The 11,864-nt window shown below is 31.0% G+C and overlaps 1 protein-coding gene across 4 annotated transcripts in view; it reads right to left on the bottom strand.

The window, feature by feature from the left end:
* The window catches only part of LOC107442136 (agrin), a 187,935-nt gene that overhangs the window by 32,634 nt on the left and 143,437 nt on the right, over positions 1–11,864 (bottom strand). For all 4 annotated transcript variants that reach the window (XR_011637173.1, XR_011637174.1, XM_071182999.1 and 1 more), the window contains exon 18: positions 8,451–8,652. Coding sequence is in view for 2 of the 4 variants with exons in the window: in XM_071182999.1 (XP_071039100.1) it covers positions 8,451–8,652 (202 nt within the window). In the remaining 2 variants the exon portion in view is untranslated. The remainder of the gene's footprint in view (positions 1–8,450; positions 8,653–11,864) is intronic.

Here is an 11,864-nt window from a genome sequence, read left to right as displayed (position 1 = left end):
AAATGGTCGTGTACCATTCAGAATTGACCGTCCTGCGTTGCTCTAACGCCACTGTTGCCACATGATCGTTAATGCCGAAGAAACAGGCAATCATTTGTTTCGATGTGCTTCTTCATCGAACAACCTTTGTTGGTTTTGCCTCGTCTTGGAAGACCCATACAGTTGATTGCTGTTTTGTTTCCGGCTCATATGCATAGATCCATGATTCGTCACCTGTGTAGATGTTATACACAGCCTATGATGTACCTTGAACGTATTTCTCCAACATTTCCTAGCACCAATTGACACGAGCCTTTTTTTGAGCGTTTGTCAGATTATGCGGGATCCAACGCGAACAAATTTTTTTTACACTCAAATATTCATGCAATATTTTATTGATGCTAGTCATACTAATGTCAAAAGACGCCTCTATCTCACGGTATGTCACATGACGATCTTGCTTTATCAGTTCACGCACAGCATCGATTTTGTCTGGCACAACAACGGATTTTGGACACCTGCACGGGATTCGTCCTGGAGCGAACATCGACCACGATTAAATTCGCTATACCAATTTTTTACAGTGCTGTAGGGTGGCGCTTTATCGCTGAATAAAGAATTAAGTTCATCGAAGCACTCTTGTCTTGACAATCCACGTCGAAAGTTATAAAAAATAATGGCACGAAAATGTTCACGATTCAATTCCATTTTTTGAAAGAGAAGAACTTTTCAATTTACTGTCAACAACGCAAATGAAGCTATAATGGTAAATCGTCTACTGAATTTATGTTTAAAAATATCAAACTTTCTATTAAAATCGTCTGCGGTCGCCTAGCAACACTTACTGTTGCCAAGGCCAGAAATATAAATTGCCACCCTCGTACCATACCCGTACTTGTAATAGTTATACCTCGTTAACATAATCTCCGTCATCTGTTCAGACGAATCGTTAGGGGGGTTCTTGCTTTAGACAAACTATACACACATACATCCATGTGTAGGAGCATTCTGCTTTATTTATATAAATTAAACATTTTGCAGCATCTTTATATCAATTAATGTAAATTCACGGAACATATTTTTAGCGTAATATCATAATTTTACATAAATTATGAAGATTTTAAACTTATTTTGCAGAAATTTGATATTTAGATGAATACAATGACGCCAATTCTCAAAAACATTCGATCTAATTATTAAAAGCTAGTTTTTAGAAAGGGGATACAAATAAAACCATTCACGCTCCAGCGAAATTTTTGAATCTGTTTAAGTAATTAATTAGTTTAGCAAACTATTGTTTTCATTGTTAAGTGTTTTGCCTCTTATGAAAACGGAATTTTTTTCAAGTATACACAACACATGATACTTTCTATTTTTTTCTTCTTTTTGCTTTAAAGCTTCTATTTAACGATAGAAAGCACCAGTGAAAACGAATTTTCCTTATGAAATTAAGCGTGTGCATGTAAAAAATGCAGATACCAACAAAAACAAATGTAGATACAATTTGAAACTAAATAATGCTTTAAGATATTGGGAGTCTGTTTCTTAAGACTTAAAAAATAAAAATTGCTTACGAAATAAAAATTATGTTTTGTTAAATTATAGTGTCGTTTTTAAACATAATTGTTTGAATTCAAATCCTTCTTCAGGTTCTTGTTTAAACATGTCTTGAGTTTTTTTCATTAAATGAAATGTTTAAATGTAAATTAAATGTAAATTAAATGTTTTGTATATCAAATGTTTTGCGAATTTAAATAAATTTTAACGGTTTCAAGTTATTTAATTTAATTTATTTTAATTATAAGTGTCTCTAATTGCAGTTTTACATCTTTCAGTAATATGGAATTAGTTTAAAAATAAATTTTATTTCTGGGTGGTTAAATTTATAACATATCAATAACAATTTTGTATACATAACCACTTTGAATATATTAACTATTTGTGTTATTTACATCATTACATTGTTCGTATCATTACAGTATTTACATTATTCGTATTATTACAGTATTTACATTATTCGTATTATTACAGTAATATAGTTAATAACAATATATTTTTTCCTAATTATATAAATAAATTTTTTAGTTTACCTGAATCTTTATTAATCCTTTGTAACTCAGCAACTCTGATTTAAGAAATATTTACACGGATGTTAGAATACATCATATTAAGCGTGTAAAAAATAATGAAAAAATTTAGATCTTAAAATTAAAAATTTATTGATAAAAAACATTTGTTGAACATCTCCAATATTGTGAAAAATAGCACAAAAATTCCAATATATTTAAAAATTCATGTGAAAAATTTTGAAATTGTTTTTATGGTAACAAGGTCTCACGCCACATTTTTCAATCCCTCCTTAGCCAAATGTACAATCAAGGGGATTGTTGCAAAAAAAAATTGTATATCCTGCAATTATGTCGTGGAACAATTCTTGCTAAACGCATTATAATATGGGTAGCTGCATCAAGACTTGGTTCCTCCGAGTTTGCAATATTTTCTTTACCTGAATTTAGTTCGATTTTATAGGTAAGTCCAGCTCATTATAGGACTGAATTTTCATGCATGTTGCAGATATGTAGCGCGGTGATACAAAGGATTAAGAGTTAAGTAAAAGTCATGAATTATGTAGAAATCTACGATTTAAAATTTTAACTTATAAAATTTAAGTTAAAGTTAAGTCGTAGATTTCTATGTAATTCCCGACTTTTTCTTAAATATCATTAAAGATTCAGGTAAACTTAGAAAAAAATTATATAATTAGGAAATAAAATATTAAACATATTTAGTTAAAGTAATGAAGAGACATTAACACTTTCATTAAGATGTGGTAAAATTTAGATTTCAGATAACATTTATGGACATTATACGCAATTCCGGGTTATTCTCCCGGGTTTAATAACAAGGCATGTCATTTTTTCGCGAATATCTCAGAATTCCGCATATCTTAAGTTCGTGGACGAATCAAAAACTTGTATTCTGAGGAAATTTTGAAACTTTTTCTAAATCCCGTTAATGAGGCGTTTGGATGTTATTCTTTGGTGTTGGTGGATTTTCAGCTATTTTGAATATTTTAAACTGCACATTAATCCGTTAATATCGCGATTCTTATTCACACGATTTTAATATCAATTATAGATTTTCGCATGGGCATGCTTTAAAAATTACGCATTACGATTCGTATTCACGCGATTTCTTTTTAAGCGATTTAAAAATGCAATATCACGATTTGTAATTTACTCATTTTTGAAACCTAATGTCGCGATAAGTATTCATGCGAATTTAAAATTCGATTTTGCGATTCGTATTCACGCGGTTGTAATATCAAAGATCAATTTTCACAATTCAAAGAAAAATATTGATTCTTGTTCACGAGATCTGAAAATTATTCAACGTGTTTCATATTTACGCGATTTATATATCTAATATCATAATTTGTAATTTCGCATTTTTAAAATCAACTATCGTTATTCATGTTGAAGTGATTTTAAAATCCAATATTGCGATTCTTGTAAGAAGTAAGTTTTTCCTTGAATTAGTTACAGAAAAGGTGTCATATTCTTCATTAGTAAGTGATTTTTATTTTGTTTTATAAGCGTCGTTGAACAGCAGAACCAATTTTTTGTGCTAATGACAACTAATGTTCCACTCCGCATTCATGTCATTTTGAACAGGGGGCTCCTGGATCAAGTATAGGGAAAAATTTGCCTTCGAGAAAAATTTTTGATGGACCCAACCCGCATTTGCGTTACATGGAGAGGAAGACTACGAAAACCTCCAACGGTTAACCTAACGGCAAGGGGACTCTAACCCATGTTCCGTCTACCACTGAGGATATTTCACGGTAGTGATTTCACAGTGAGCACGGTGGTGGGTGCAAGCCGGATGCGGAATTCATATGAAGCAGCCATCGCTGGGCCATCATATCTCCTGAGCAATCGCGACTCAGGGAATAGAACAATTATATGTTAGTTAAAAAAATTATGTTACATTTGAAACATGTATGGTACATGAATTGATATCTTGATATCGATTTTTTTGCACTTAAAATTTTTAGGATCACTTTGAGTCACAGTCACCCCTGAAATCCCATATATATATATATATATATATATATATATATATATATATANACTGTATATAAAAATGAATGTCTGTGTGTATGTCCTTTTTAGACTCCTAAACCATCGGACAGAAAATGATGAAATTTGCCATACAGATACATACCCTCCAACTGCTACGGAATTTCCGTAGTTTCAGAAATCTTCTTTTCTGACGGTAGCAAAACTAATGTCTTAATATTTAAAAAAAATTAATTTTAGCGTAACTTGTCCACTATTACTTATAAAAGTGCAGGACATATGGCTAGATTCTTAAGTTCTGATAAAAGTTTTATGAGACATCCATTAGCTTTAAAAATTTCTACTTTGGTTCGCTACCACTAGAAAGAATTATTTTCAAAATCCTCATAAGTTGGAGGGTATGCAGATAGTTTCAAGCACGAGGAAGGTCACTGTCAACATTAGAACATTTTGCGACAAATCGTTCTTGCAGGATAAGCGAAAAACGAAATGGAATTTTCTGATTGGTTAAGCGTTAGCCATTGTTTTAAATTTAACGATTCAATTTTCACATATTTTAAAGATAACATCGGTGATAATTGCTAGCATATACCACTGTTTGGACAAAAAATAGTTTATTGCAAGTATTTAATTATTTTATATTCGTTACGTCAGATGAATTCAATGAACATTACGTGGTAGGACGCGTGGTTTACGTCATCAAATTTACACTTTGTCTGATGCTACGCGATTTTATTTTATTTATATTAATTCTTTTAAAAGTGTTTCTGAAAAAAAGTAATTATTTGAAATCAACGGTAATGAAACAGAAAAAAATAATTTATGTATTCAAAAGCGAAAATTAATGAGAAAGTGGTACTAATTCGCTCAGCAGAAACATAAAAACTCGGCGCCAATGAGGCTTAATTACGCCAATGATGTTTTATTAATTAAGGTAATGCGTGCATATTAAAATAAAAGAAATAAGCTATGTACTAGAAAGAAAGAGAAATGGAGTAAAGGTATTTATTTGTCTAGAAAAACAGTAAGAAGTCGTCTTACTGTTACTGACGACAATGATGCTTAATTAATGTTGGTAATATATATTAATTGAAATAAAAAAAGTAACTTTTGTACTAAAAAGCAAAAATAAGGAGAAAAGCGCTTTGGGTAACAGTAAAAAATAATCTGCATATCATTATTGACACTAATGCTCAATTAATATTGATAATGTGTGTTAATTGAAATAATATAAAATAAGCTATGTGCTAAAAAGCCAAGCCCATGGAAGAAAGATTGATGAGAAATTCGCTGAAGAGAACATTAAAATATCACCATTCACAGATGACGCCTAATTCATATGTGTCCCGGACGGTAATATGTACTACTGGTACTATGGTAATTGGTGATTCAGTTTTAATAAGAATTCTGCAACAAGTTTTCCGTAGTTTCAGAATATATTTTTTTCCAGTGGTAGCTAAGATAGTATATTAATATTTCAATGAATTGGAATTAAAATGACTTTTTTCCATCACTACTTTTAGTTATTTTAACAGTAAATTAAAAGTCAGATAGAGAAATGGTCATGCTCCAAAATCCTCATAAAGTTCTGTTCTTTTTTTCTTTTTTTTTTTAACTAATGCGGCTTTAGTTGGCGACCACAGACAAATACGTATAAACTCAAATGTTGAAGGGTTATGTAATAAGTACCAAATATGCTTATATAGGTACAAAATATATTGATATATTTGGTGATTATGAATCAGTTTTAATACCTATACTTAGGAATTAAGTGTTTTACGACCCCTCGAACGGGATATGTACCAGAGAAAATCACTTAATCTTGGCAAATTTCAACTATCACGAATCGGTCGTGAGCAATAGCATCATGCCAAGAGAGTCTAAATACATTTTATCTTTATTCCATTGGTATGAATTTCAAACTAAGAGCTCTTCTTACTTGAATAATGTAAGGTCACCGAAGATTACAACATATAACATTAAGTAAAATAAAAAAAATTATTTTAGCTAAATTTAGTGGAAGAACCAGATAATTGCCATTTTCAGAAAGAAAAAAGAACACACGCATCCGAATTATTTTATTACCAATTTATTTGAAGGTGGGACTAATAATTCTTTGCTTTATTTATTTTATTTACCACTGCCCAATCTATGGGAATCTATCTAATCTATAAAAATGAATGTCTCTGTGTGTGTCCTTTATAGACTCCTAAATCATCCAAATTAAATCGACGAAACTTAGCATACAGATAGTTTGAAGCACGAGGTCGATATTAGAGCATTCTACGACGAACCGTTCGAACGGGATGTGGGAAAAACGAAATGGAATTTTCTGATTGATTAAACGTTAGTCACTGTCTTAAATACAACCATAGACAATTCAGTTTTGTCACATATTTTACTAATAACATCAGGGACAATATCTAACTTGTAACTCGATTTGATAAAAAAAAAATAGTTTATTGTGGAAATTTAAATGTAGAATTATTTTATATTCGCTATGCCATATAAATGCAATGAGCAGCATGATGTGGTAACACGCGAGGGCTACGTCAGCAAATTTATACTTTAAAAGTTGTCTGATACCACTGAACTAAAGTTGTCTGATACCACATACTGAAATGGACACACCATTTCAGTATCCTCAGTGCTTTCCAATTTTGATAATGGTTTTCTATTTTTGTCTATTCATTATGGGGTCTCGGGGCACCGTCAGTTTGGGTTAATTCCACTGACAACAGAAAGGCTCCTGTGTGTTTGCAGGCAGTGTGCCCCCTGAAGAAGTGCTGTCTTGCAAGCACACATTTATATTTTCATTTTTGAAGATTTTATATGTGTCTTAATATCTAAATTAATTGAAATAAAATAATATAAGCTATGCGCTAAGCAAAGTTAAAGGAGAAAAGGTTAATAAAAAATTTGCTTAGGAAAACCGTAGAAAATCACCATTCACAGATGACGTTTAATTCATATGTATCCCTGACGGTAATATGTACTACTGGTATTATACTAATCGGTGCAGTTTTGATAAGCATTCTACAACTGGTTTTCCGTGATTTCAGAAAATATTTTTCCTGTGGTAGCAAAGATAATTTATTAATATTTTAATGAATGAGAACAAAAGAGCTTTGTTCTACCACTACTAAATATTTTAATAGTAAATTAAAGGTTGGATAGAGAAATGGCCATTCTCCAAAATCCCTTTGAAGTTCTAATAGGAATTCAAATTTCTTTTTTTTAAATTTTGGCTTTGACCGTCACTGACAAATATATTTTTCATCAAACTTAAATGCTGAAGGATTATGTACTAAGTATCAAATATGCTAATATAGATATAAAATATTATAATGATTTACTTCGTTATAAGCCGTTATAATGACGATACTTTAGAAAGACCCCTCGAAAAGGATATGTACCCTAGAAAATTATTTAATAAAGGTAAATTTTGACGATTATGGTTTAGCCGCGACTAATAGCATCATGCTAAATGATGCTAAATACATTTTCTCTTCATTCTAATGGGATGAATTACAAAAAACAAGTTTTACTTACTTCAATAGCGTAAAGCCACCGCAAATGGCAACAAATAATATTAAATAAAAAAAATTATTGCTTTAGCTCCATTAATTGAAAAACTTAGTTGAAGAAGCAGGTAAGTGACATTTTCAGAATGAAAAAAAAATTGTATCTGAACTATTTTATTACCAATTTAATAGAAGATGAGACTAATAATTCTTCGCGTTGTTGTTCCTAATTTTAAATAAAACCTAACTGCCTAATTTGAAATAAAAAATCATATTAACATGCAAAAAATTTATGCTATTAGCTGTGTTAAGACTTAAAAAAAGGCAAAACCAGTGACTCATTAATTCCCTTAAAAATGCCATTTACCTGGTTATTTCATTAAACTCTTTAATTGTGTCGCTATGTGCTTTTCAGCTATGACCATGATTTCGTAGAGTTTTTCTTCTGTCATTTATTGATACTTTACTTATTTTTCATTCACCCCGTGCGAAGAACGGTCATTCAGCAAGTATAATATAAAATTGGGTCTGCTGTTGAGCGACGTTCAAAAAAATAAAATAAAATGTATGCGCAATCGATTGTAAAAAATTAATGGATGGTTGAAATTGCAGTACAAATGATTCTAATTAAAGTATAGACTGTTAAAATGAATGGTGTGGAATCAATATATTTCAGATGGTCAATGATTTGATTTTTGCGAACTATTTTATTTTAGAATATAACATAAATGCTGACAACTTCAAGTAATATTGAACTAAAAATGACTTTACTTTAGTCTAGAATTTCAAAAAATAACGCCACCTATTAATAATATGAGGGGGGATTTTAAAAGTAAAATAAGCTGATTATGTGTTAATTACTTACCAGACTTCGACAAATCTATTTCTAATATTGAGCAGAACAACTGTTTTATAGTTGTTCATCAAATCTTTAATTACTAATAAAACTCCATCAGTTTTCATGATGGAAAATTCTATTGTAATGGATTTATATTGGGACCTTGGTTCCGATTCGAATGACCTCTTCATTTCTTGACTCTTATGCTTGTATTTTTTGATGAAGTCATCTGAAAAAAAAAAATCATGGAAAAAACAAGTAATAACAATAATTCTACACGAATTTTTAAATTGCATTGCATTCGTTATGAATTTAGCCATGTAATTTGAAATGACAACTACATTCTGATAATAAAAAAAAAGGTTTTGTAATATCTGAGGGCTCGTCATGCACAGGTGTAAGAAATGAAGAGAATTTGCAGTCCCCGTCGATTATCTTCAGAACTACTGGACCGGTTTTAATATGTACACACATTGATACAATACAAAACAAATAACCATTCAACAATTGTAATACACACCCATGATCGTGCTTAACACTCGTTGAAGTCGGAAGGTATGAAATTGTCACAGGAAATGCCAAACTGCCTTGTTTCAAGTATGAAATTACGCTGCAAGGCATGTACATCTGTCTGAGGGTATATCTGTATCGAAGGCATGTATATCATCTGTAAGGCATGTTTATCTGTATATTAACCGATTTTCATCTGGGCTGTAAATGCTACTTTTTTGGCAAATAATTTATTATGATTTCTGTTTATTATTTATTATGAGTTCACAGATTTCCAACGACGAAGAGCAAGATTTTATAATTTAGATAATAAAAAATGTGACTTAATTTTTTTTAAATAAATCTCTGAGTTATTAGTTTCGATTTTATCCATTTCCAATCATCTTCATTGGGAATTATAAAAAACTGCGTTGTTTTGAAAAGAGGATTGTCCCTTCACTTAAGTATAGAGTTATTAAGTATATTTACTAAGTACGTATATTTACGATATACGTGTTAGTCTTACTTAAAAAAAAACTCCTCTTGGGGATGATTAGTATTAGTGCTCGATGTAGGACAGTGTTACTTAAATTGTGGGTCCAGATCCCGAATGGGGTTGTGGAACCTGCAGCAGTGGTCGCGAAACATTGTAGCAATTTTGACATCCGTTTTACTAATTGTAATAAATTTACAATTACCAAATATTTTTACACAATTTCTTTGGAAATTAATGAAGATAAGACAATACCGACAAAGGAAAAACGAATGTGTTAAGAAGCATTTTTATTTTTATTATGTTATTATATTATTTTTACTATATTTTTAAGTTTGCTACTTTTTTAAAATTTTCACATTGTTCTAAATTTTAAAATTAAAATTGAAAATTAAAGACGTGAAACTGTAATAGTACATTTCATTACAAGTGAAGTAGCAGATAGTTTAATCTAAGCGTTTATCGAATTTGCGCTATGTTTATGGGAACACACAAAATTTTCGTATAAATTATGAGGTCCAATAGTTTTAAGAAACCTTTATCTAAGATATGCCATGTCTTCTGGGTTGGGTTCGAAATTACCCAACTTTTCAGTTGAATATGCATAAGTGCAAAACTTATGTGGATAAGCTTATTAAACACCGGTGATAAAATATAATCAGATCATAAGCAATGTCCAGAAGTGATCAGCACTTTTTTAGTGTATTTAAGTGCTTCATTTCTAGTCTATAGATTATACATACCATGTTTCACCAACTTGATAATTTAAAAAAAAATATTGTACTAAAAGAAGCTGACAATTGCTTTTAAGCATCTAATTTTAAATATTTAGTCCATATTAATTCAAAGACATATTTGTGACTTTTTACCCCAGTAAAAGGTAAAAAAATGTATTTTTTTAAAAAAATATATCATAATATTTAGGAGAATTTCTGAAATGTTTTATGATATCTACTCCAGATTTGAATTCTCCAGAAGCTATTATCCCGCGAAAAACAAGATTTATAGGGTTGACACGTTTTTTTATATTCGATTGTAACATGCAAATCCCAAGGAGTTCTTGAACGTTTGACTATTTTTTGAGCATATATATATGTATTATAGAAGTTTTCCATCTGGTGGGATTTTTTACGACCCTCGCAATGAATAGTAAAAATGTAAACAGAGAGCACACCAGGAAAATAGTCTATAAATTTTGTTTCTCTCAAAGCAAAGTATCAAAAAAGAGGGTATCGATCGATTTTCAGCTATGGTAGCATACCTGCCTTTGTGATAAGTCTTAGAAAACCTCGAATTATTCGATAGTGGTATTTGATTCATATCCCCGCATATTATTCATTTTTTTTTATTCGTTTCAATGATATTTTTTACTGATTTCACTCGACAAAAGTTTTCAAAACAAGTTTTTCTTCCTCTGTTTTATTTTTTATTGTCATTATGCATATTCAATAATAATTCTCTTAACACAGAGGCTGAATCTTATGTAAACAAAAAAGGATCATAGGGCACTTCTATGCTTTGACTAGGACTGGCCATGTTAAGATTTTGGCATCGTGATGTATCGTCACACTAACGTCGTGATATTTCGATGCATCGTGATGTTTCGGTACATTAATGTTTTTATTTAGTGCTGCGTAAATTCTCAATTAGTAAGTTGCAATTTTTAAAAAAAATAGGTTTTGCATTTTTTTACAATTATTTCTCAATGTTTAAAGACGTGGATGTGAGTAAAATAGCTGTTGAAACATTAAACAGTTGGATTGATTGTAAAAAAAACTCAACAGGATTTGCACAACACTTCGATTCTCAATCACATTCAGATTCATCATATCAGCAAAACGATGAGTCACGGTGTAAAAAAATTGGGGAAAGAAAACGATCATCACCACAGCTATCACTGCACATCTGCGCACGAAAATGCTCTTCGCGTGAGCTTGCAGACATCGATATACTATCAGGAACAATGCTCAACATCGCGCGTTGACATCAATGTCAACGACACAGCGATATACATGTATCGCTGTCAACGATTTGATACATCGGTAAATATCGTGCACATCTCAGTAAATCACAATTTCCGATGTTTCGTAAAATTGCCAATTCTAACATTGGATCGGCAATGATTGCATAGAATCGATATTTTCCGATGCATCGATTTATTGCCCAGTCCTAGCTTTGACACACATTTAGGTGAAATCAGTTTTCAAGAACAATATCAAGTTTTGAAGCTAGATAATGATAAGCCACATTTTTAGTTTATTCTAACTTTAATTTATGTTACAAAACTTTCTTCAATTCTAATTTGGAGGTCTGTAAGCAGTAGATCTTTAGATTTGTGCATTTACACTCGCTTCATCCAGGGTCACTTTCGGGGTTGTTTCATTTGAAGGCCTCTATGGCTCATCACTATCTATTGGAATTCTTGCACTGATAAGACACAGACGTGCATTTCGAGACTT

This window comes from Parasteatoda tepidariorum, chromosome 7 (genome assembly GCF_043381705.1).
Source record: "Parasteatoda tepidariorum isolate YZ-2023 chromosome 7, CAS_Ptep_4.0, whole genome shotgun sequence".
In the NCBI taxonomy this organism is placed as follows: Eukaryota; Metazoa; Arthropoda; class Arachnida; order Araneae; family Theridiidae; genus Parasteatoda; species Parasteatoda tepidariorum.
This window is presented reverse-complemented; position numbering and strand designations above follow the sequence as displayed.